Genomic DNA, 27224 nt, shown 5'->3' on the forward strand with positions numbered 1-27224 from the left:
CGCAAACACCCCTTAGGGCATTGGCAAAAAAAATAGCTGTGCGGTCAGCAGCGGTACTCAATTGTAATACACTTTTCCACCACTTGTGGCAGTAATGACAATCTCAAACAAACAGAAGAAGTCTGAAGCTAAAGTCAAGGAGAGGTTTCTTAAGTGCAAAAATGCTTGGTACTGTCATTATGACTGTATATATCATATCAACAGAAGACTAACATATTAATGTCTGAGGTGCTTCAGTAACAACATGCATTTCTGTCAGTCACTCCCATTCAACGGTTCAATAAATACTAAATAAAAAAAGCACTTTATGAGCTTGATACACGCCCACTGGCTGTAACATCAGGCACTCCTGAATAAATCAACACAAGAGCTGCATGAAACATCAGACCTTGCAAAGATAACACCCAGTCCCTTTTTTTAAAGGAGTCATATTATGATTTTTTTCTACATTTAAACACTTTCTTGTGACTGACATAACATGTAATGGTGGTGCTTTGGTCCAAATTTTGCATAGATTGTGTTTTACAGACCATCTTCAAGCAGCTTTCTGACTGTCTCTTTAGAATGCCCTGTTTTGAGGCCGGTGCTTTTCACATGCCAAAACACTCCTCAAGGCCGAGCCCCTTTCGACTGCATCTCACCCAGTCAGCCACATTGTAGTTTTTAGCGCTTCCATATCGAGGCCAATTACGTGAAAACTACTTACGTAAGTTAAAACTATATGCCACTTTTATTAAAAATGCCAACAGCAGAGGATTTTAGCATGCATGTGCATGTACGAGTCAGTCTGCCCCACAACAAGAGGATAAAGAAAAAGAAGAAACTTATTGACAACTTTGTAATACGACTGAGTAAATAATGGCGGACTCACGCAAAGCGCTACCATATATGAAGCTATTCACAGACAAAACTAAGGCACAATCATCTCATATTTCAAACGGCTCGTTTGGAAAGTTGCTCAAGTGTTTATTAATATCTCCGCCACGCCTTTATCCAGCCATCCATTTTCTTCCGCTTATCAGAGGTCGGGTTGCGGGGGCAGCAGCCTAAGCAGAGAAGCCCAGACTTCCCTCTCCCCAACCACTTCGTCCAGCTCCTCCCGGGGGATCCCGAGGCGTTCCCAGGTCAGCCGGGAGACATAGTCTTCCCAACATATCCTGGGTCTTCCCCTTGGCCTCCTACTGGTCGGACGTGCCCTAAACACCTCCCTAGGGAGGCGTTCGGGTGGCATTCTGACCAGATGCCCGAACCACCTCATCTGGCGGCTTTACTTTGAGCTCCTACCGCAGGACAGAGTTTCTCACCCTATCTCTAAAGGAGAGCCTCACCACCCTGCGGAGGAAACTCATTTCGGCCGCTTGTACCCGTGATCTTGTCCTTTCTGTCATAACCCAAAGCTCATGACCATACGTGAGGATAGGAACGTAGATCGACCGGTAAATGGAGAGCTTTGCCTTCCGGCTCAGCTCCTTCTTCACCACAACAGATCGATACAGCGTCCGCATTACTGAAGACGCCGCACCGATCCACCTGTCGATCTCACGATCCACTCTTCCCTCACTCGTGAACAACTCCTCCACATGGGGCAAGATCTCCTCCCCAATTCGGAGATGGTACTCCACCCTCATGGACTCGGACTTGGAGCCACGCCCTCATGGTTTGGTTTAAAATTTTTGAAAGTGGTGGGTATCCCAAATACACATATGACCCCTTTAAAGTGGAGTAAAGTGTTGGCTATTATTAGACAGTGCAGGACGGTGTGCCTAATGTTGTGGCCTGTGAAGATTACTCCCTCCTCCCCTCAGTGCTGGTGCTGAGTGCTGTGTAGTCAACACTACTGATGTTTACATTACCCAGAAATGTCAAATGTGTTACTACGTTGATTAAAGAGAGATTGTGTACACTTACACCAGTCCCGCTTGGCGTGTTATGACATTACTATACAGTAGCATGCCGTTGGACGAACAGTGACTTTTTTAGTAAGTGGAACTTGCAACTGCAATATTTACCACTCTAAAGCAGTGTTTTTCAACCACTGTGCCGCGGCACACAAGTGTACTGTGAGATATTGTTTGGTGTGCCGTGGGAGATTATGTAATTTCTCCTAATTGGGTTAAAAATATTTTTTGCAAACCAGTAACTATAATCCGCAAATGTGCCGCTCTGTGCTGTCTAGAGCTCAGCAGAGTAACCATGTAATACTCTTGCATATCAGTAGGTGGCAGTAGGTAGCTTATTGCTTTGTAGATCTCGGGAACGACGACGATGGTTTGCAGGTATAAAGGTATCTTACGCTTAAACCAAAAATAAACAAAAGGCAAGTGCCGCTAAGAAAAGGCATTGAAGCTTAGGGATGGCTATGCAAAACAAAACTAAAACTGAACTGGCTGCAAAGTAAACAAAAACAGAATGCTGGACGACAGCAAAGACTTACAGCGTGTGGAGCAGACGGCGTCCACAAAGTACATCCGTACATGACATGACAATCAACACCAAAATAGGAGCGCAAGACAAGAACTAAAACACTACACACAGGAAAACACCAAAAAACTCCAAATAAGTCACGGCGTGATGTGACAGGTCGTGATAGTACACCTACTTTGAGACAAGAGCTATAGTTATGCATGGCTTGTTATGGTTTAAATTCATATCCAACAATTGCGAGAACGACTTTTTACTGTCAATATCGGCTGCTGAGTTTCATTTTTTTAATGTTTTCTGCTGGTTGTGTGCCTCCGGATTTTTTCAATGAAAAAAAATGTGCCTTGGCTCAGAAAAGGTTGAAAAACTGCTCTAAAGGACACTAGCAGGGGTTCGACATACAGTACAATGAAGATGTACTCAGTGGAAGAATGAGTCATCATCATCATCGTCACATAGTAGATTTAAGGCCATCTACTCAACTGGTTAGAGTGTCCGCCCTGAGATCGGTAGGTCGTGAGTTCAAACCCCGGCCGAGTCATACCAAAGACTATAAAAATGGGACCCATTACCTCCCTGCTTGGCACTCAGCATCAAGGGTTGGAATTGGGGGTTAAATCACCAAAATGATTCCCGAGGGCGGCACAAGGGGATGGGTCAAATGCAGAGGGTAATTTCACCCTCTGTGTGACTATCAGTGATACTTTAACTTTTTAACTATTACAAAAGTCAATTTGTTGGGTGATAATCCCTTTTGTGGTGCATTCCAAAACATCCTTGACCGCTTCAGGCGCCCTTTAATATTTTGAGGTTCAACTTTTCAGAACTTGCAGCTTGCTGGGAACCAATCTGTTAGAGGGGATGATGTCATATTGATGTGTCATGCTGCTTACCCATTCCCTTGAGTCACCCACTATCCACCCAACAAACTGAAAGACGTGTTCTCTCTCCCTGCCAGCAAATGCGGCACATCCTCGCCATCCTAACACACCCACCGTCGCAATCGATCAGGGTGAGTTTGTTGACAACAGACTGCTGACGTGATTGTTGGCCTGCGGGAAATCAAGCTCCCGCCGTATCTATACACACCCCAGCAATGACACGTCAAGCCCCCAGAGAAACAACATGCAGCTGCGGGAGGCACGAAGAGGGAGATGTTTACCATTGCAAAACTGCAGCAGCGACGAGGTGTCATACAAGCTGCTGTAGCTGGAAAAGCCGTCCTCCATTCTGAGACTCTCTGCTCCACTTATTCTGCTCTGCCTCGCTTCTCTTCGCTCCCTCTCGCGTTCTCCAGCGACTCTCCTCCTGGTTAGTTTGTCGTGTCACTCGGTGTCCGGGGCGCTCCCTCCATTCACTCCGCACAGGTCAGGCTCCCTGGGTGAGTAACCATGGCAACCCATTCACTCCCAAGTATGTGCGGCGTGAACTCCAGATCCCTCTTCTCTCTTCGTTCCCCTTGTGTCACGTAGGGAAAGAAGAAACAATAAAACGCTCCCTCGCTGGACTCGACTGGACTGCTGGAGTCACGGAGCCAGAAGTTCAAGAGGCTTTTGGGGTTTTTCCTCTCTCCTCCCGTCCCTCTGTTCCTCTTGTCTGTCCTCAGCAGAGGCAGCTGTTGGCTCTCGTTGGTCTCCAGCAGAAAAACAGATTTAGGAGGGTTTGAGCAGGCAAAGGCGTTTGTGTGTGTGACAGGCTGAATGTGTGTGTGTGTGTGTGTTTAGCTAATGCTTGGGAGAGCCCAACCTTCCCACTGACACACAGCTCAAGCGAGTCAGAGCTCAGGGGGGCGGGACTTTAGGGATGGTTCCGCCTCCTCCTCCTCCTCTGCTTGGTGGTTTAGGAACAAGGTAGTGAGAAGAGGAGACATTATAGCAGTGGCGGGCCGTGCATTTCCCACCTTGGCCTTCAGTGATGTCTTACTTAGTCCAGTGTTTTTCAACCTTTTTTTGAGCCAAGGCACATTTTTTTTCATTGAAAAAAATCCAGAGGCACACCACGAGCAGAAAATGTTAAAAACATGACACGCCGCAGCCGATATTGACAGTAAAAAGTCGCTCTCTCAATTGTTGGATATGACTTTAAACCACAACCAAGCATGCATCACTGTAGGTCTTGTCTCAAAGTAGGTGTACTGTCACGACCCGTCACATCACACCGTGACTTATTTTGAGTTTTTTGGTGTTTTCCTGTGTGTAGTGTTTTAGTTCTTGTCTTGCGCTCCTTTTTTGGTGGCTTTTCCTCTTTTGTTGGTATTTTCCTGTAGCAGTTTCATGTCTTTCTTTGAGCGCTATTCCCCGCACCTGCTTTGTTTTAGCAATCATCAATCAATCAATCAATCAATGTTTATTTATATAGCCCTAAATCACAAGTGTCTCAAAGGGCTGTACAAGCCACAACGACATCCTCGGTACAGAGCCCACATACGGGCAAGGAAAAACTCACCCCAGTGGGACGTCGGTGAATGACTATGAGAAACCTTGGAGAGGACCGCATATGTGGGTAACCCCCCCCTCTCAAGACAATATAAGTTGTTTTTATCCTGCTTTGTGTGGACATTGTTGATTGTCATGTACGGATGTACTTTGTGGACGCTGTCTGCTCCACACGCTGTAAGTCTTTTTATTTACTTTGTAGCCAGTTCAGTTTTAGTTTCGTTTTGCATAGCCATCCTTAAACTTCAATGCCTTTTCTTAGCAGCCCTCGCCTTTTGTTTATTTTTGGTTTAAGGATTAGATACCTTTTTACCTGCATGCTGCCTCCTGCTGTCGTCTGCATATTATGATCACGACAAACCACGTTCCCGATATCTACAAAGCAATTAGCTACCTGCTGCCACCTACTGATATGGATGAGTATTACATGGTTAATCTGCCGAGCTCTAGACAGAACAGACACTCAACAACAGCACATTATTTATAATTACTGGTTTGCAAAAAATATTTTTAACCCAATTAGGTGAAATGACAATCTCCCATGGCACACCTGTTTTTCAACACTGACTTTGTCAATAAATACCTGTCTAAATACAATCATTTATGTCGCCACATGTCCACGGCTTGAAAAATATGATAAAGAAACACACTTGCGCACTGCTGGGCAATTTGTCACTAGTGTATTCTTTGGCACATTTAAAAATAAAAACAAAACCACATCAGACGTGGTACTGTCAGAATAAAAATAATTGTAAAAAACATTTGGAATTTGAAAATATATACTTGAACTCAAAATTTGCAACGGCCATTTGATGCCGTATAAGCCATTGGTACCGTTCGTATTTGGTTAATTCGAGTGGAAGTGGAAGCCAAACCATTTCGCCGCCGAAACAGCTTAAGTATTTTCCGAGGTCGGCCGACCTTGTCTCACAATACCTAGTTTCTTTTTTATCATCCTTCTTGAAAATTACCTTGCAAATATACAATATATTGCCAAAAGTATTTGGCCACCTGCCTTGACTCACAAATTAACTTGAAGTGCCATCCCATTCCTAACCCATAGGGTTCAATACGATGTTGGTCCACCTTTTGCAGCTATTACAGCTTCAACTCTTCTAGGAAGGCTGATCACAAGGTTGTGTGTTTATAGGAATTTTCGACCATTCTTCCAAAAGCGCATTGGTGAGGTCACACACTGATGTTGGTCGAGAAGGCCTGGCTCTCAGTCTCCATTCTAATTCATCCCAAAGGCGTTCTATCGGGTTCAGGTCAGGACTCTGTGCAGGCCAGTAAAGTTCATCCACACCAGACTCTGTCATCCATGTCTTTATGGAAACAGTCATGTTGGAAGAGGAAGGGGCCCGCTCCAAAATGTTCTCACAAGGTTGGGAGCATGGAATTGTCCAAAATGTTTTGGTATCCTGGAGCATTAAAAGTTCCTTTCACTGGAACTAAGGGGCCAAGCCCAACTCCTGAAAAACAACACCACACCATAATTCCTCCTCCTCCAAATTTCACACTCGGCACAATGCAGTCCCAAATGTAGCGTTCTCCTGGTAACCTCCAAACCCAGACTCGTCCATCAGATTGCCAGATGGAAAAGCGTGATTCATCACTCCAGAAAGGGCGTCTCCACTGCTCTAGAGTCCAGCGGCGACGTGCACGACTGGATTTGTTGCACAGGTGGCATCCTATGACAGTTCCACGCTGGAAATCACTGAGCTCCTGAGAGCGGCCCATTCTTTCACAAATGTTTGTAGAAACAGTCACCATGCCTAAGTGCTTTCCCCAGACCTGATTCGGATCATTTGGATGGGTGGCCAAATACTTTTGGCAATATAGTGTATATCTGGCACCTAATCAACGTTTTGCTCTGCTTCTTTGTTGGTGAAAAAAGTGAGTACCGCTTATTTCTCCGCTGGCCGGGTATGGCTTCGGTGCCACTGTCTGCTTTCGTAAATCACAACTTGTGATTAAATACTTTGGAGTGAAAAGTGAGTATCCAATCACAATCACGTTCAACATAAGGCCACCTAGATGGGCTACTGTCAACAACTCGTGATCTGATGTCCTCCGTTCATTTACACCGCACAACCAACGCTAATGTTGATTCATACAGCGCTGGCAACAAGCTAGCTGAATTCTAATTGGATGAAAGCTCCAACTTAAAAACAGTCAAGCTGAAGCCTAATATGACATGAAGAGAATATGATGAATACTTTTATATATTTATGAAAAGTAAATTAAAAATTAAATGAACTTTTATTAATTTATGATCATGATTTATGGTAAGCCTGTAGAGAAGGTCTTGCTGGCTCTGACGGCACAAAACTGCATTATAGATAGGGCTGGATGATTATTTTGATTGATTTTGAAATCACGATTAATAACACAATTACTAATTAATTTGAAAACACAAGTATTTATTGTACTACCAAAACTCAACTTTAAAAAAGATTTAAAAGAACAAATGATATGCATTAGGGATTAAAAAACCACAACAAGTAAAATAATAATAATTGTAACAACGATAAATTAAAAACAACTATCGCTTATATTCCGACACGTGACTTTTTCCCGGAAGTGAAAAACAGTGGTGGTCAACTAAGCCAAGATGGCTGTTGTGCAGCAAGCAAACTATCGGAGTAAACAAGAGGCCTAGAGCTTCCTGCAAAAGGCAGATACAAGCAAAAAATCTAACGATGCAATGAAATAGATCCTTATACTTTATCAAAAAAATATTTGTCGAATGATATCAAGGATTATACGTTGGTCGCTTTTCCCAGACATGTCAAACTGTTTTGTGCTCCAATTTGGTACCAAGACTCTCCTGGATATATATGCATCGCTTTTGCTCGGGTAAGGTTGCATTTCATGATTTAACTTAGCATTTACAGCCATGTTTGTTGCATGCGCCGTTTACAAGTATGCATGTTTTTTCCCGTGTTTATCAAACTATAAGTATAGATCTCAATGTTGTGCATGTGCTGAAATGTTCATTTATGATTGCTGCCTTTGGTTAAAGCTTAACTCTTTTAGGTTTTGCTCACATTTGCTTTCTTTTATTTAGACACACCGGGCTGGTGTTTGTCAAAGCACTCATGGAAAACATGTGTTTAACAAATACAAATAATATCAAGATAATACTTAAATGGGAAGTACTAAACATTAAAAGTATACAAAACAAACTTTTAACTAAGTGATCACTGCAAAATTGTGCATTCTTTGACTGTGCTCCCTTGGACTGTAGTGTACGTGCAACTTTTTTTGTCATCGTTTTTCGGAAAATCTTGTACTCTTCCGCTTGTCTTGATTCCCTCTCGAGCTACTATGAGAAAACTTTTATCTTTTTCACAGTTTGAACGATTCGTACAGTCAAATAAAAACAAAAGCATAGGGCATTTTCTTCGAGAAAGGCTAAATGGCGCCTAGTACCCATTGAGAACAGACTCTGGCTCGACCGCCACGCGTATTCAATGAGCCAGACGTTAGCCGGATGTGACCCAGCAACAGCAATATTAAAAAAACAATACAATTGAGTTTTTCCATTTTTAGTTTTTAGAATTCCATTTTTTACTTTTTACGCTTATTTTACACTATAGAGCAGGGGTCCCCAAACTTTTTGACTCGGGGGCCGCATTGGGTTAAAAAAATTTGGCCGGGGGCCAGGCTGTATATATATATATATATATATATATATATATATATATATATATATATATATATATATATATATATATATATATATATATATATATATATATATATATATATATACACATATATACATTGTCTTTATAATCCGTTTTGTCATTTAACATCAATTAACATTGACGTTCATCAACATTTAACATTGTCACGTTATCGATGGGAAGGTTCCTTTTTAGACATTATGATTTGCCTGAGCGGCTAGGAAACACCAAGAGTAACAAGCGGTAGAAAATGGATTAGAAAGGAAAGATTAAAAAAAATAAAAAACTTTTTTTTTATCTTGGGACTTCCTGTGGGCCGGATTTTGAATGCTGGGGGGCCATAGTTTGGGGACACCTGCTATAGAGTGTGTGATTTTTGTGTGAATAATATTTCATAAAATGTCTGTTAATTAAATGCAAAATTCTGCACATTTATTAGTAAATTACAACCTTTGGACACTTTTGACCAATATTTTAGGTCAAAGCATAATTGTGTAAATGTATAAAATAGTGTTTTAAGTACACTATGCCGACCCGATGTTGTGCACAGCGCTTTATTGTGAAGGGGGGGGGGGGGGGGGGGGTGTGCTGCTGTTCTCAGTTTCATAAGTAAGTGGACAACTTGAGGCTGTTAAAAAAAAAAGAGAGCCTCTTAAATTGCGACCGCTGTCCTATTTGTACCTTGATCTTACATCGAGGATGTCGTTCACAACAACACAAGCAGATGAGATGTGTTGTGGGTGTGTGGATTATTTTTGCTAGTTTTAACTTTGTACTAGTTTAGTCGCTGCTTTAAGTGGCCGTCTCAACGTTATTTCGTTCAGGACGGTGCGGTTGAGTGTTTCGGGGATGAATGAGCTCTACCAGACACAACATTTTCCCAAACAAATGCTCCTTCTCCTCACATAGACAGTGTTTCAGGCACATTTATTTAAAGGCCTACTGAAACCCACTACTACCGACCACGCAGTCTGATAGTTTATACATCAATGATGAAATCTTAACATTGCAACACATGCCAATACGGCCAGGTTAACTTATAAAGTGAAATTTTAAATTTCCCGCGAAACTTCCGGTTGAAAACGTCTATGTATGATGACGTATGCGCATGACGTCAATCGTTGAAACGGAAGTATTCGGACACCATTGTATCCAATACAAAAAGCTCTGTTTTCATCGCAAAATTCCACAGTATTCTGGACATCTGTGTTGGTGAATCTTTTGCAATTTGTTTAATGAACAATGAAGACTGCAAAGAAGAAAGCTGTAGGTGGGATCGGTGTATTAGCGGATGGCTGCAGCAACACAACCAGGAGGACTTTGACTTGGATAGCAGATGCGCTATCCGACGCTAGCCGCCGACCGCATCGATGATCGGGTGAAGTCCTTCGTCGCTCCGTCAATCGCTGGAACGCAGGTGAGCACGGGTGTTGATGAGCAGATGAGGGCTGGCTGGCGTAGGTGGGCAGCTAATGTTTTTAGCATAGCTCTGTGAGGTCCCGTAGCTAAGTTAGCTTCAATGGCGTCGTTAGCAACAACATTGTTAAGCTTCGCCAGGCTGGAAAGCATTAACCGTGTAGTTACATGTCCATGGTTTAATAGTATTCTTGATTTTCTGTCTATCCTTCCAGTCAGGGGTTTATTTATTTTGTTTCTATCTGCAGTTAGGCCCGATGCTATCACGTTAGCTCCGTAGCTAAAGTGCTTCGCCGATGTATTGTCGTGGAGATAAAAGTCACTGTGAATGTCCATTTCGCGTTCTCGACTCTCATTTTCAAGTGGTTTAAAATACAAATCCGTGATCCACAATAGAAAAAGGAGAAAGTGTGGAATCCAATGAGCCCTTGTACCTAAGTTACGGTCAGAGCGAAAAAGATACGTCCTGCACTGCACTCTAGTCCTTCACTCTAACGTTCCTCATCTACGAATCTTTCATCCTCGCTCAAATTAATGGGGTAATTGTCGCTTTCTTGGTCCGAATCGCTCTCACTGCTGGTGTAAACAATGGGGAAATGTGAGGAGCCTTTCAACCTGCGACGTCACGCTACTTCCGGTACAGGCAAGGCTTTTTTTATCAGTGACCAAAAGTTGCGAACTTTATCGTCGATGTTCTCTACTAAATCCTTTCAGCAAAAATATGGCAATATTGCGAAATGATCAAGTATGACACATAGAATGGATCTGCTATCCCCGTTTAAATAAAAAAAATTAATTTCAGTAGGCCTTTAAATTTCTGTGATATTTTGCGTTTAACCGTGGATTCCGTTGTATTGGCCAATTATGTGATTCTGTCCGGGGTTACATGAAAGCGGAAATCATATGCCTTACTTTTTTGTTGAGTTTAGTGGTAATTGATTAGGCATACTATCTATCTCTGTGTCAAATAAAAAGTAGCAACCATGGTGACATCCCAAACTTCTAGTAGACATGCTCTTTTTTCCCCTCATTTGCTCCTCATCTGTTACATCTTCACAAGCTCAGAAATTTGCATGCACGTTTTTATTCGATTACAATAATTTTATGATCGTGGAAAGCCATAATCAAAATCAAAATATAATGTGATTAACTGTCCATCCCTAACATTAGATTTGAAGAGGATAATTAAAGATAGAGGTTGCGATGCTACACAGAGGATGAGAAAAAATGTGAATCATACACACTAAAAGAGATTGGGAGTCACACAAGGACACCACAACAAGCCAACGTCACATCTACTCGGCAGCCTAACCTACAAAGCGCAGTATTTCCGGGGTCGCAGCTCGGCCTTAACGCTATTATCGCTCTGTTCTCCGTCTGTCTTATCAGCTGCTGCAGACGCCTCAAACACTGAGGATTCCTTAAAACAATGACAAGAGGTGGGGGTGATAATGAAGGAAAGAGCGAGGGATAAAAGAGAGAAATAAATGGTATAGAGGGGGAGGGGAGCGTGGAACAGAAATAGAGAAAGAGTGCTTGAGGGGGCGCAGTGTGTTGGGATATGGAGCAAATTAAAAAGTAAGCAGGTTGTGAGTTTATTGAGGGGAAAATGATGGGGGTCAAAGATGCAAGATTGAACTGAGTAATTCTTAATTCAGATTGGGGGTTTGTATTTGCACACAGGAGGGGGGACTCTGCATTATTCATAATTAAGCTTGCAAGGAAAAATAATAAAGTAGACAATGTCTGTGGCCCATATTATGTACGCTTGATCCCAAGATACTACTGATTGATGACACAAAAGGAAAATATGTTCTAAAGATGGCATTGAGTGAGGGCGTCTCACTGCACAATATTTAACTTTCAATTTTAGATTAGAGTGGGACTTTACGGAACGTGAGGAAACCTTAATCAATTATGGATTAAGCTTTCTATTTAGATTATCTCTGGATAGATGAAGCTCTTAAGACCGGACATAAAATCCGTCACCGAGTACCAGCAACATTTCTAAGAATGAAGATATTGTTTTAATGAAAGTAAAAGCAGCAGCAATCAAAAAGGCAGCAAAACCTAATAGCAAACCCTCTTCCCATTCAAATAGCAAAAAAAATGATAGCAAAACAAAACCCATCCATCCATTCATCACCCATCCATCTTCTTCCACTTATCAGAGGTCCGATTGCAGGGGCAGCAGCCCAAGCAGAGAAGCCCAGACTTCCCTCTCCCTAGCTACTTTTTCCAGCTCATCCCGAGTATCCCGAGGTATTACCAAGCCGGCTGGGAGATACAGTCCCCCCAACGTGACCTGGGTCTTCCCTGTGGCTTCCTAACAATCGGACGTGCCCAAAACACCTCCCTAGGGAAGCGTTCGGGAGGCATCCTGATTTTTTTATGAAGATGTGGTCCTGCTGGCTTCATCCGGCCAGGATCTGCAGTTCTCACTGGATAGGTTGACAGCCGAATGTGAAGTGACTAGGATGAGAATCAGCACTTCCAAGTCCGAGTCCATGTTTCTCGCCCGGAAGAGGGTGGAGTTCCATCTCCGTGTTGGTGAGGAGAAATTGCCCTAAGTGGAGGAGTTCAAGAACCTTGGAGTCTTGTTCACGAGTGAGGGAAGAGTGGATCGCGAGATGGACAGGCGGATCAATGCGGCGTCTGCAGTGACGCAGACCCTGCATTGGTTCATCGTGGTGAAGAAGGAGCTGAACTGGGAGACAAAGCTCTCAATTTACCGGTCGATATACATCCCTATCCTCACCTATGGTCATGAGCTTTGGGTTATGACCGAAAGAACAAGATCACGGGTACAAGCGGCCGAAATTAGTTTCCTCCGTCAGATGGCGGGGCTCTCCTTTAGAAATAGGATGAGAAGCTCTGTCATTCAGGAGGAGCCAGATGAGGTGGTTTGGGCATCTGGTCAAAACAAAACCAATATGTTGAGATTCAGTATATGAAGGTGTTGTTTGCCCCCAAACTTTACCGATGTTATGTTATGATTCATTTCAAGCAGACATGAATTGGAAACAACAGAAATCAATCGCTACAAACATTTGAATGATCAAAACCCACATAATCCGCAAGTAATCACTGGTAATTCTTCAATAACTAGCATTGAATAACTATTAACCATACTCTAAAAACAAGAGGGTGAAGGAGACATATTGAAACACACTTTTTTCGATTACGCATGCACCTCCTGGTGGTGTTCCACAGGGAAGTTGCCTAGGACCTTTACTTTTTTCTATATTCACCAATGATTTACCTTGGGCTACCGGGCGTGCAAGATTGGTTCTTTATGCTGATGATGCAACCTTATATCATGCTGCACCATCATGCAGTGTACTTAATGTAGTATTGAGTGAGGAACTAAAAGCTGTGCATGACTGGACAGTATGTAACAGACTTGTCCTTAACACCTCAAAAACAAAAAGTATTATATTGGGGACTAGGCAAGGGTTATCTTGTGACCCAAAGTTGTATTTGAGGCTAGGTATTTCAACAGTTCAACAGGTCAGAAGTGCCAAGCTCCTTGGAGTGATGCTGGACTGCACTCTATCCTGGTCAAATCATATCAGTGATATAGTTACAAAGATGGGAAGGGCTGTTGGTATTTCCAGGAAATGTGCTGGTTTTGCTGATCCACCTCTTCTTTGTCAAATTGTTAAGAGTTTAGTCTTGTGTCATATTGACTATAGTTCTACAGTCTGGGCGTCTGCTGCAAGTGGTGGGATCAGTAAGCTCCAGATTGTCCAGAATAGGGCAGCAAGGCTGGTTCTTGGTTGTTCACTAAGAACCAATGTGAACCAAATGCATGCTTCTCTTTCCTGGCTAACAGTGCAGAACAGGTTGTTGGCTAATACTCTAATATTGTTCAAATCAGTAACCGGTAGTAAAACTCCTGCTTTTCTCATGGCCCAAATAGTTCACAGTAGCACTATACATAATCACAATACCAGGGCATCCAGTGAGGGGCATTTTGTACTCCCTCGTCCCAGGAAGAATGCTTTGCGGAAATCTTTTATTTATAGATCTTTATCGCTCTGGAATAACCTGCCTCGAATTCTCACCAGCATTGAAAGTAAACAGGTTTTTAAAAAGAGAGTAATATTTTATCTGAGTTTTTAAATTAGTTTGCTCATTGATGATTTTTTTGGTTTGGTTATATTTATATGGTAATTATTATTCTGTGACTGTAAATTGTTTGCTTGTTTTTTTATTGATGCTTTTATTTTTTTCTGTATTGTGTAGTTATAATTATATGCTTTTACTTGTAATTGTATTGAATTGTGGACCCCAGGAAGACTAGTGGGTTGTTGAGGCAACCAGCTAATGGGGATCCTTAATAAAAATAAAAATCAAATCCTGGTACCCTAGCACCTCCAAACATCTCAGAACAAGCTAGTCAGGTTACTTCTAGACCTCCACCCCAGATCCCACCTCACTCCTACCCACTTCTCTAAAGTGGGCTGGCTCAAGGTGGAGGACAGAGTGAAACAACTTGCACTGAGCCTAGTCTATAAAATCCACTACACCTCCCTGATACCGAAGTACATGTCAAACTACTTCCTTAACGTAAATGACCGCCATAACCACAACACCAGGGGGGGAGCTCCACTAACCACGTTAAACCCAGATTCCGAACTAACAAAGGTCTTAACTCATTCTCTTTCTATGCCACATCAATGTGGAATGCGCTCCCAACAGGTATAAAAGAAAGGGCATCTCTATCCTCCTTCAAAACCACACTAAAAGTTCACCTCCAGGCAGCTACAACCCTAAACTAACACCCTCCCCGGATTGCTAATAATCAAATGTAAACAATCAAATGCAGATACTTTTTCTTATGCCTTCTGATCTCTCTCTCTCTCTCTCTCTCTCTCTCTCTCTCTCTCTCTCTCTCTCTCTCTCTCTCTCTCTCTCTCTCTCTCTCTCTCTCTCTCTCGCTCTCTCTCTATATGTCCACTACTTGCTGTCCATATCCTACCCCCCACCCCCTCCACACCCCTGATTGTAAATAATGTAAATAATTCAATGTGATTATCTTGTGTGATGACTGTATTATGATGATAGTATATATATGATAGTATATATCTGTATCATGAATCAATTTAAGTGGACCCCGACTTAAACAAGTTGAAAAACTTATTCGGGTGTTACCATTTAGTGGTCAATTGTACGGAATATGTACTTCACTGTGCAACCTACTAATAAAAGTCTCAATCAAAGCCATGGTGTCTAATTGTACTGCATTAAATATTTACTTTCTCTCCTTTGGCTACACGCAAGTTAACATGTTAGACGCAGCTTTCATTGTCACTCAGTCAGTAACATAAATCAAAACGTTATGGGTGGATTTTGATGAAACTTTCAGGAAATATCCGAAATTGGATAAGAAAAAAGTGATTGGTTCTGCGCTCCCTAAGTGTTTATCTAGTTTTATTTGGGGAGACATTTTTTTAAACCAATCTCTCATTTTGGAACTCATTCAAACTATGCAAGTGAGCCTAATAATGGTGGTGGTCGGTCAGTATATTATTACACAATCTCATCCAGACATGCACCAGCAGATCTATTCAGCTGTGAAGCAGAGAGGATTATGGGAAACAACAAGGTATCCTTTGTGACCAATGTGGCATTTGGTTGCGGGAATTCAGGTAGGGCGTTACGTTGGAAAACCCACATAAAACAGGATTAAACCTTGACCACCGGCGGTGGACATTGCTCCTTTTTGGCATTGATGGCTGAATGTAGATAAAGTAAACAAGATTTGCCTTCGAACCCCTAAAAAGCAATAACTTCTGGCATGTTTTGATTCATACAATTGAACGCATCCACTCATCCCCATCCACAGTTCAAAACACACAAACATAGGACGCCCCATTGTGTTTTGTTCTTAGAGCCATGTAGGTGTTATGTCTAAAGAGGCTCAGATTATTGTAAATCGCAGTCTGGCGCACATTTTGGATCAGGATAAGCATCTGATGCATTTTTGTGTGTGTGCATACCTTATTGTGTCCTCCCACCACCAGCAAACAGCAGGTCCCCTAAATGCACTAGCAACACAGTGGGTGGCAGGTGGTGGGACAACTGCTGCTATGGGCCCTGTTCTCCAAAGGCCTCCCCTCCCTACTGTTTCCCCTCCAGCTATCACAAACACACACACACACACACACACACACACACACACACACACACACCCACACACCCCCCCCCCCCCCCCACACACACACACACACTTAGAGAATAAACACAGTGTACATGATGATATCCCACTTTTTGCAACATATAGTGGAAATGCCTCACCCACATATCAAACAAACACACACAACCTATGAGACCAAGAACAACCAAAGAAATTATTTTTTCATCATACCAACTCATGATTTATTTGATACGCTTGGTTTATTTCTTGTGTACTTTTTAAACATTGATATTAAACGTCATGCCTTTGCCTCGCAGCATTAGGGTGAGGTGTAGGAGGTTGTTTAGTACTTAAACTAGCATAAATGTTAAACAATATACATTTTTATCATCCAAAGCAAAACACAATAAAATAAATAATAATACTTTTAATGGAAAAGGCTTATTATACGTTAGGCTCCCAGGTAGCTATTAAATGTTGTGATCAGGTTTGTTAATGTTTGCTTTCCAGAGAGAAAAAACTGCTGACTGCATGTATCCTCAGATGATCGGTCAGTCTGGCAGTGGGTTGGGATTAAACACAATCAAATCTAGAATGAAGGAGCAAACAGGGTCAATCCTTGGGATGATCCAGCCACCATCTGTGTGCTGTACTGGGCAATGGGCTGGTTAACTCTTTACAACAATAATTCACTCAACCCGCGGCCTCTATGATTGATGAACACTGAATTTAGACAAAGCCCAGGTTGTTTGTTTTTTAATTAAAGCTGTGGCTGCTTTGTACATGCTGGTAAAATAATACAACTGTTGTCCTCGTTTTATGACATTTTGTGTTATGTTTTGGGGTTACAAACGCACTCTCATAAATGACTAATACTGCATGTATACAAAATGACTTGGGCACTATGAACATAGTTATACTGCTTTTAAAAAAACAATTTTAAGGCAATAGCTACACAAGAGTGAGTAATCCTGATTTAATCAGTTTGGGATTCAGATTTTAGAGTAAAAAACCCCTGATTTAATAACATTATATGTTCATGAGCTACAACACTGACTGGAGTAGAGTACAGTCATACCTTAACTTACGAGATCAATTAATTCTGTAACGGAGCTCTTAACTCAAAACACTTGTATCTCAAGTCGACGTCTGCTATTGAAATCAATTGAAATCAATTTAATTGGTGCATGGACCCCGCAATTTCAACATGTAACATGCCTTTTGAAATTAAAAACAAACTTTCAGATCATAAATATTGTAAAAAAAACTATGTATTACTAACAACTACAGTAGTTCTATGGAGTAATTTAATAATAAAGTACTGATTTAACCTTGGAGGTTAGACAGTCGTTAAACTGTAATGCTAACGAGGGGAAATTACACTTCAACGACTGTCGTTGCTTTGACAGTGGGATTGCTCGTTTGCATCAAAACAGTTGTTTTTCTCACTACAGTAGGGCGAAACCATCCTTGCCCAGGCACACCCTCCTGGTTTTGGAGTATTAATAGTTGGGGTTTTGGCACCAGCCGCTAGACCAATCTAAGTCTAAGACTAGAACCCATCAATCTAAGTCTATCAGCATGAACTGATGAAGCCTACTCGGACGAGAGGCGAAACGTCTTCTAAGACAAACCAAACAGTCCAGCGATCGATTGAATGCTCTGAGATGACAAACAAGGAGTATGTATTATTCTGCAGAAATGCATAAAATGTAGAACACCATATTAAGCTTTAATAAGTACTGGTAAAACTCGAACAATCAACGTATTAACACCGAAATGTCGACCTTTAATATTTTTCATTTTCACTAAAAGAAGCTCTGTACATCACACAGGCCTCTCCATATCTAATCTATATGTTAATGAGCCCCAACCTGGACGCTGAAAATTGGTGTAATTCTGGACTGCAGCCACACAAACTCATGTAACACTGCATTATACACAACTAAAATACATATACACTGTGATCTGTGAACTCTGTGGTGTTGTTCCTGAGAGAGAGAAAGTATATGCCAGAGTGTACAAAGACTGTGTTCTTTCAAGCGGTGACAACATTAATCACATCTGACTTGGCTGCTGAAACATCCATGTACACCCTCCCCCCTGTTTCCTGAACAGCCAAGAAGACCCTTTTCTCTCTGCAAAAGCTAAAACAGGCACAAACAATACAATCCTCATACAACACTATCTCGATATTGTCTCCCTTCCATATCTCCTGGGGTTAATAATAACAGCCATTCTTATTTTTTATCTGCACCTTGACTAAAGTCTAAAATAAACGGCTGTATAAGTGCAGGTGCAAACACATACAGTTTGTTGAGAGAGGGCATAGAACACGTCAGCAATAATGACGTCACGTAAACAAGTGTCACTAGCATCTGACTGCCAATGGCTGTCAGTCATAAGCCGCTCGTCATAAGCCCCTACTAATGCTTCTACGGTATATGTGTTGGATAAATCAGTGGTCCCCAACCACCGGTCCGCGGACCGATTGGTACCGGGCCGCACAAGAAATAAAAATAAAAAAATTAAATCAACATAAAAAACACAATATATACATTATATATCAATATAGATCAATACAGTCTGCAGGGATACAGTCCGTAAGCACACATGATTGTATTTCTTTATGAAAAAAAAATAATAATAATACCATAAACCCCCCCCTGTCCTTGGGACAAATTTTCAAGCGTTGACCGGTCCGCAGCTACAAAAAGGTTGGGGACCACTGGGTTAAATGACAAACTGTAGCTGTTTTTAGCTTTGCTTAGCACACTCTTCAACTGAATTGTTTTCTCTCATGCACACTACTGAATTTTTTTTCTCTCATTCATACTACACAACTCACACACTACTGAAATCCTTTCATGCACACTACTGAAATCCTCTCATACACACTACTGAATATTTTTTCTTTCATGAACACTACTGAAATCCTCTCATTCACACTAATTATTATTTTTCTCTCATACACACTACTCAATTGTTTTCTCTCATACATACTACTGAAATCTTCTCACACACTACTGAAATCCTCTCACACAATACTGAAATCCTTTCATACACACTACTGAAATCCTCTCATACACACTCCTGACATTTTTTTCTCTCCCATACACTACTAAAATCCTCTCACACACTACTCCTTTCATACACACTACTGAAATTGTTGTGTCTTACACACTACTGAAATCCTCACATACATACTACTGATTTTTTCTCTCTCATACACACTACTGAATTTTTTAAATGTGTTTGTGTATAAGAGAAAAACATGTCCGTAGTGTGTATGAGAGGATCTCAGTAGTGCAGACCTGGGCATTCTGCGGCCCGCGGGCCGCATCCGGCCCTTTGTGCGTCCCTGTCCGGCCCGCGTGAGGCCAATTATAAATTACAAAATAAATTTAAAAAAGTATCTATGTCGAGTGTGCAATACAACGGTGCTGCTTTTGTTTTGAAAATCGTTATTTGTATTACTTCCGTGTGGACGTATGCGTGATTGTGAGTGAATGTGAACAACTGCAATTACAAAATAAAGTTGAAAAAACATCTATGTCCTGCGCGCAACACAACTGTGCTGCTTTTATTTTGAAAAGTATTATTTATGGGCGTGTGTCCGTGTGTAACCTGCGAGTGAAGGTGCACATGCAGCGACAAGTGATGCACGGTTTACACCCGAGACGCCAAAAAGAGAAAAGTTGATGAGGAATGCCGTGTTTTCAACAACACATGAACTGCAAAGCAACGTCCCCTCACCTAAGGTGCGTGCCTGCGCAAATGCGCACTGTTCAAGCGTCTGCTGCGCGCAGCAAGTATATGCCGCGCACCAAATCAAATCCCATCTGAATTCTAAACAAAATAAACATATTTATTCTATGGAATTTTGCAATGCAACTTTGAGTGACAGTGACAACAAGCGGCCCTAATGGTGTTCGTCAACACCGTTCAATTGAACACCGTTCAATTATTGTAACGTCTATCGAGATGCTTCGAGGACAGGAATTATATCGATCACTTTATTGAACAAAACTGTTTATATTCGGACATAACCACACCAAAAACATGAGTAAAACAATTCTATCTCGAAAAACTAGTCATTTTCTGCCGTACAAACCAGGCCAAAACCAACTTGTCATCTGTCACCAACACGCATAGCACTAAACCACTGGTGCGTTTAAGGCCACACAAAAAGTCGGACAACTCAAATACCACACAAAGTTACACTATGACTCCTCAGTCATACGTGTGCTTATTTTACTGTCATTTATTATTAATGTTAATTTATATATATTAGTAATGGAATGCTGTTACACACACTATGTTGAAGTATTACTATTATTATTATTATTATTATTATTATTATTATTTATCTTACGGTATATATCAAAAATAATATTGAGCAAAATTTAATTGAAATATTGTCGATGTGGCCCTCCAGCAGTGCTCGGGTAGCTCATGCGGCCCCCGGTAAAAATTAATTGCCCACCCCTGCAGTAGTGTATATGAGAAAAAAAATCAGTAGTGTGCATGAGAGGATTTCAATAGTGTGTGTGAATGGATTTCACTAAAACGGAAGGCATTTCAAAAAGTGCCAGCCCCTTTTCAGCCAAGTTGTTCGCAAACAATATGTCTGCCCAACTTCCGACAAGTATATTTGCCAACCTTGAGACCTCCAAATTTGGGAGATGTGTGTGGGGGGGCGGGGTCAGGTGTGGGGGGATGGGTTGGTGGGTTGGCGGGGTTTTGGTGGTAGCGGGGTGTATATTGTAGCCCGGAAGAGTTAGGGCTGCAAGGGATTCTGGGTATTTGTTCTGCTGTGTTTATGTTGTGTTACGGTGCGGATGTTCTCCCGAAATGTATTTGTCATTCTTGTTTGGTGTGGGTTCACAGTGTGGCGCATTATTTTAACAGTGTTAAAGTTGTTTATACCGTCACCCTCAGTGTGACCTGTATGGCTGTTGATCAAGTATGTCTTGCAGTCACTTACGTGTGTCTATAAAAGCCGCATACAACATGTGACTGGGCCGGCAAGCTGTTTGTATGGAGAAAAAGCGGACACGACGACAGGTTGTAGAGGATGCTAAAGGCAGTGCAATCACGGCACGCCCTCAATATTGTTGTCTGGGTGAAAATCGGGAGAAATTCGGGAGAATGGTTGCCCCGGGAGATTTTCGGGAAGGGCACTGAAATTCGGGAGTCTCCCGGAAAAATCGGGAGGGTTGGCACGTATGCCGACAAGTAGCCTAACTGAGGCAGCAGTTTTGCTTTGTACTATGCTGGCGTCAGCGGAGAATACAAGAACACTATCAAATGCGACAACAGACAACCGTTGCACCCCCAAGCCGCGACACCTGAGCGGTCACACAGCGTTGCCTTTCCTCTCCCGACAACGAACCAACATAGCGCCGCCTGCTGCAGCTCTAGAGCTGCAGCAGGTCCGTGGGACAAATTTTCAAGCGTTGACCGGTCCCCAGCTACAAAAAGGTTGGGGACCACTGCTCTAGAGAGCTCGGAGAGAGCGTGCACCGCAGCATTATCAAGCGCAACATTTCAGCCCATCATTTTATTATAACATAAAAAAATATAACTCACTAATGACAAAGAAAAATGAAAAGTGTATAAAACTTCCCACATTATAAAAAACAATTGCATCAAAGAAAAATCACTATGTAATGTGTAATATGATTCTTTCATTATTTTTTTTGTTTTATTTTTTTAAGTGTTACACTTCGCACATGTTTTGTTTCTTTTGGTTTTTCTTTCTTTGTTAGTGTTGTTACAATATATTGTTTATTTTTTGAAAATGGTGACAAAAATAATTTGTGTATACTAAGTTTGAAAATGTTTAATGAAATGTTTCTTTTTATTCTCAGATTGTTAAAATATCTACAATATTTTTATTGAAATACATTTGTGGAAAAACATGCTCTTCCCTGTGTGAAGTTTTCCTGCTTTAATCACATGACAGAAAGACATTCCTGTTTAACTATATGCTCAATATTCACCACTGAACTGTAATAGTTCAACTTTCTATATCAGACCATTTTAACTGCATTTTACTAAAATGTGTGAGAGGATTTCAGTACTATATGTGAGAGAATAATTTGTCAGTTGTTTATCCATATATCCATCCATTTTCTACCGCTTGTCCATTTCGGGGTTGCGTTGCGGGGGGTGCTGGAGGCTGTGTGAGAGAGAAATTTCAGTAGTGTATGCAAGAGGTAATTTTGAATAATGTCCCTAACGGCCCCTCATATATCTATAAACAGTTACACACCGAATGGGAGGGCTGCTAAAAATTTCCGTAATTGTTGTTAAGACACTCCATTTGAGATCAGTGAGTTATTTAAAAGTGATGCAGTCCCACCTCTTCTGAACTCTTTAGTAGAAAATAAAAAGTTACAATTTGGCGGGGAACCCTAAGTGACAGTTGTGTCAGTGCCAAGTCATGTCTCAGTTAAAAGAAGGCAGTCGAACTTGTTTAAAATTGTTCAGTTCAGTTCAGTTCAGTTTCAGTTTATTTCGAACATGCATACGATACAATGTAATGCATCACACAATTCCAGTTGTTTCATTACAGCACGTCCAAAAAGGAGTAGGAAGAAGCAGAGCTTATTCAATCCTACCCCTTTTCATACCATAGCAATTTTATCCAATTTCCTTGTTCTCTGTAACACAAATAAATAATAAATAAATAATATACCACAATAAGCAAAGAAAAAATAAATACATAAATAATCTTTGTCTCAAAAAAAAAGGGGGGGGGGGGGTTCAAGATGTTCATCATAATTCTTTGTGAACACTTGTAGTTTGAACAGTCTCTTAAACTGAATCATATTGGTGCTTTGTTTGATTTCTTTGGTTAATCCGTTCCAAAATGTAATTCCACATACTGATATACTACAAGTTTTAAGTGTTGTACGAGCATACGAATGTTTTAAATTAGATTTTCCTCTAAGGTTATATTTCTCCTCTTTTGTTGAGCAGAATTGTTGTACATTCCTGGGTAGCAGGTTATAGTTTGCTTTATACATAATTTTAGTTGTTTGCAAATGCACCAAAACATTGAATTTCAATAATTGTGATTCAATAAATAAAGGGTTTGTATGTTCTCTATATCCAACATTATGTATTATTCTAACTGATCTTTTTTGTAACACCGTTAGTGAATGAAGCGCACATTTAACAATAACAGTGGAATACTTTTTCATAACATGGTCACTACTGCCTAGTTTCTCTTGTTATATTATTATTTTACTGTTATATTTTTATTCTCTGTCATGTCTGTTGATCATGTTTTTGTTTGGCCATGTGCTGTTTGTTTTGTGGACTTTTTTTTTAGTTCCTGGTGTCACTTCCTTGTTTGGTTTGGTTTCCATGGTCACCCATTAGTTTTCACCTGTCATGTCACGCACCTGTTTCACGTTTTGAGTCACGCACCTGTTGTTAATCATGTCTGTGTTATTTAAGTCTTTCTTTCTGTTCACTCGTTCTGCGTTCATTGTCTTTATGTCACACCAGTTCAGGTATCATTCTGACCAAGTAAGTTTTCATAGTCCATGTCATAGTTTCTGTTAACTAGCAGCTTCATTTGTGTTTTAGGCACGCTTGCCTTTTTTGTTGTATTTTTGTGGTTATGGTAGTGATTTATTTATGTTAAATAAATCCAAGCCTACCTTCGCGCTGTCGTCCGGAGCCGTCTTTGCACTGGAAGAACAACCCCGCAGCACGCTGCGACCCCCCAACGTGACTGAATGAACGCAGCAGACGTTCTTCCGCAGACGAGCCATGAGGAGGTGATGGAGACGCGCTGGCGAAGATGGAGGCCAGCCAGAAAGGCTTCTTTTCGCCAGCATGGCGCGTCGTTCCCCCAGGATGCTCCTCCGGACCACAGGATTCCCCAACCAGCCCAGTCTTCCTCGCCGCCGCAGGAGACCCGTGCTGATGACGTCATCCCGCCCACTGGTCATGACGTCAGAGACCAAGAATTTTTTTTGGATTATATTTACACCCTCTGTCAGCCGCCCACTAAGAACTTTGTTTTAAAAAAAAATCCTTTTGAGAAGATTTTTTCTAAATTTAGATTTTTTCATTCCCAGTCTAAAGTGGAGGTGGTGAATAGACATTTTGGACAATTTAATGGGGAGGACTCTGCCCCCCTCCTGACCTCCCTCCACCCACCCCAAAAAACGGTTCCAGACGGGGAGCGCGTCTGGTCGCTCCTTGAGGGGGGGCTAGGGCCAGGTGCTGTAATAGTGGGGTGACTCAGCTGCGCCCAGCCAGGCAGCAACCTCCGGCCCGTCCTTTCGGCCTGCCAAGCAGCAACCCCCAGCTAGGCCACCTGCACCACGTCAAGTTCCTCCACGCCAAGCTCCAGTGCTGCCAGTACCAGCTCCACGCGGCCAAGCTCTGGTACCAGCTCCACGCGGCCAAGCTCCGGTTCCTGCACAACGACGCCAAGCTCCGGTTCCTGCACCACGACGCCAAGCTCCGGTTCCTGCACCACGACGCCAAGCTCCGGTTCCTGCACCACGACGCCAAGCTCTGGTTCCTGCACCACGACGCCAAGCTCTGGTTCCTGCACCACGACGCCAAGCTCTGGTTCCTGCACCACGACGCCAAGCTCCGGTTCCTGCACCACGACGCCAAGCTCCGGTTCCTGCACCACGACGCCAAGCTCCGGTTCATGCACCACGCCAAGACCAAGACCCTCGCCTAGACCAAGACCAAGTCCAAGACCAACCATGCCAAGTCCAAGACCAACCATGCCAAGTCCAAGACCAACCATGCCAAGTCCAAGACCAACCATGCCAAGACCAAGTCCAAGACCAACCATGCCAAGACCAAGTCCAAGTCCAAGACCAACCATGCCAACACCAAGACCAACCATGCCAAGACCATGACCCACGCTGCCAAGACAATGACCCACGCTGCCAAGACCATGACCCACGCTGCCAAGACCAAGACCACCCATGCCAAGGCCAAGACCACCCATGCCAAGACAAAGACCCCCCACGCCAAGCTTCGCCGCCTGACGCACCACGCCAAGCTTCGCCGCCTGCCACGACAACGCGCCCACCTCCTCATCGGCCAAGGATGTGGCCATTCCATGGGCGTCCACCACGCCAGGTGCGCCGACCTCCTCGTCTGCCACGAATGTGGCCATTCCCAGGTCGCCCACCTCGTCAGGTTCAGCGGCGGTCTACCCGCCGCCGCCACCTGACTCTGCCCCGGTGGATTCGGGGACACCTGGTCTGGCGACCCACCGCCATGTCCCCCTCCCGCCCTCCCATGACTCTTGATCCTGCCTTGTTTTTTTTGTTTTTGGACATCTGGGATCTGTCCTTAAGGGAGGGGCTCTGTCATGTCTGTTGATCATGTTTTTGTTTGGCCATGTGCTGTTTGTTTTGTGGACTTTTTTTTTAGTTCCTGGTGTCACTTCCTTGTTTGGTTTGGTTTCCATGGTCACCCATTAGTTTTCACCTGTCATGTCACGCACCTGTTTCACGTTTTGAGTCACGCACCTGTTGTTAATCATGTCTGTGTTATTTAAGTCTTTCTTTCTGTTCACTCGTTCTGCGTTCATTGTCTTTATGTCACACCAGTTCAGGTATCATTCTGACCAAGTAAGTTTTCATAGTCCATGTCATAGTTTCTGTTAACTAGCAGCTTCATTTGTGTTTTAGGCACGCTTGCCTTTTTTTTTGTATTTTTGTGGTTATGGTAGTGATTTATTTATGTTAAATAAATCCAAGCCTACCTTCGCGCTGTCGTCCGGAGCCGTCTTTGCACTGGAAGAACAACCCCGCAGCACGCTGCGACCCCCCAACGTGACTGAATGAACGCAGCAGACGTTCTTCCGCAGACGAGCCATGAGGAGGTGATGGAGACGCGCTGGCGAAGATGGAGGCCAGCCAGAAAGGCTTCTTTTCGCCAGCATGGCGCGTCGTTCCCCCAGGATCCTCCTCCGGACCACAGGATTCCCCAACCAGCCCAGTCTTCCTCGCCGCCGCAGGAGACCCGTGCTGATGACGTCATCCCGCCCACTGGTCATGACGTCAGAGACCAAGAATTTTTTTTGGATTATATTTACACCCTCTGTCAGCCGCCCACTAAGAACTTTGTTTTAAAAAAAAATCCTTTTGAGAAGATTTTTTCTAAATTTAGATTTTTTCATTCCCAGTCTAAAGTGGAGGTGGTGAATAGACATTTTGGACAATTTAATGGGGAGGACTCTGCCCCCCTCCTGACCTCCCTCCACCCACCCCAAAAAACGGTTCCAGACGGGGAGCGCGTCTGGTCGCTCCTTGAGGGGGGGCTAGGGCCAGGTGCTGTAATAGTGGGGTGACTCAGCTGCGCCCAGCCAGGCAGCAACCTCCGGCCCGTCCACCACCACCGGTCTTTCGGCCTGCCAAGCAGCAACCCCCAGCTAGGCCACCTGCACCACGTCAAGTTCCTCCACGCCAAGCTCCAGTGCTGCCAGTACCAGCTCCACGCGGCCAAGCTCTGGTACCAGCTCCACGCGGCCAAGCTCCGGTTCCTGCACAACGACGCCAAGCTCCGGTTCCTGCACCACGACGCCAAGCTCCGGTTCCTGCACCACGACGCCAAGCTCCGGTTCCTGCACCACGACGCCAAGCTCTGGTTCCTGCACCACGACGCCAAGCTCTGGTTCCTGCACCACGACGCCAAGCTCTGGTTCCTGCACCACGACGCCAAGCTCCGGTTCCTGCACCACGACGCCAAGCTCCGGTTCCTGCACCACGACGCCAAGCTCCGGTTCATGCACCACGCCAAGACCAAGACCCTCGCCTAGACCAAGACCAAGTCCAAGACCAACCATGCCAAGTCCAAGACCAACCATGCCAAGTCCAAGACCAACCATGCCAAGTCCAAGACCAACCATGCCAAGACCAAGTCCAAGACCAACCATGCCAAGACCAAGTCCAAGTCCAAGACCAACCATGCCAACACCAAGACCAACCATGCCAAGACCATGACCCACGCTGCCAAGACAATGACCCACGCTGCCAAGACCATGACCCACGCTGCCAAGACCAAGACCACCCATGCCAAGGCCAAGACCACCCATGCCAAGACAAAGACCCCCCACGCCAA

The 27224-nt window shown here is 43.1% G+C and overlaps 1 protein-coding gene across 4 annotated transcripts in view; it reads right to left on the minus strand.

Moving 5' to 3' along the window:
* eml1 (EMAP like 1) overlaps positions 1-27224 on the minus strand; it is a 148995-nt gene that overhangs the window by 108617 nt on the left and 13154 nt on the right. The window contains exon 1 of one of the 4 annotated variants that reach the window (XM_062041617.1): positions 3584-4145. The exons of 1 other annotated variant lie outside the window; for it this stretch is intronic. In XM_062041617.1, coding sequence (XP_061897601.1) covers positions 3584-3650 — 67 coding nt within the window. In that variant the 5' untranslated portion in view covers positions 3651-4145. Of the gene's footprint in view, positions 1-3583; positions 4146-27224 lie in introns of those variants that run through there. 2 more of the 4 variants (XM_062041614.1, XM_062041615.1) reach the window with 2 other exon arrangements.

This window comes from Entelurus aequoreus, linkage group LG03 (genome assembly GCF_033978785.1).
Source record: "Entelurus aequoreus isolate RoL-2023_Sb linkage group LG03, RoL_Eaeq_v1.1, whole genome shotgun sequence".
Classification (NCBI taxonomy): Eukaryota; Metazoa; Chordata; class Actinopteri; order Syngnathiformes; family Syngnathidae; genus Entelurus; species Entelurus aequoreus.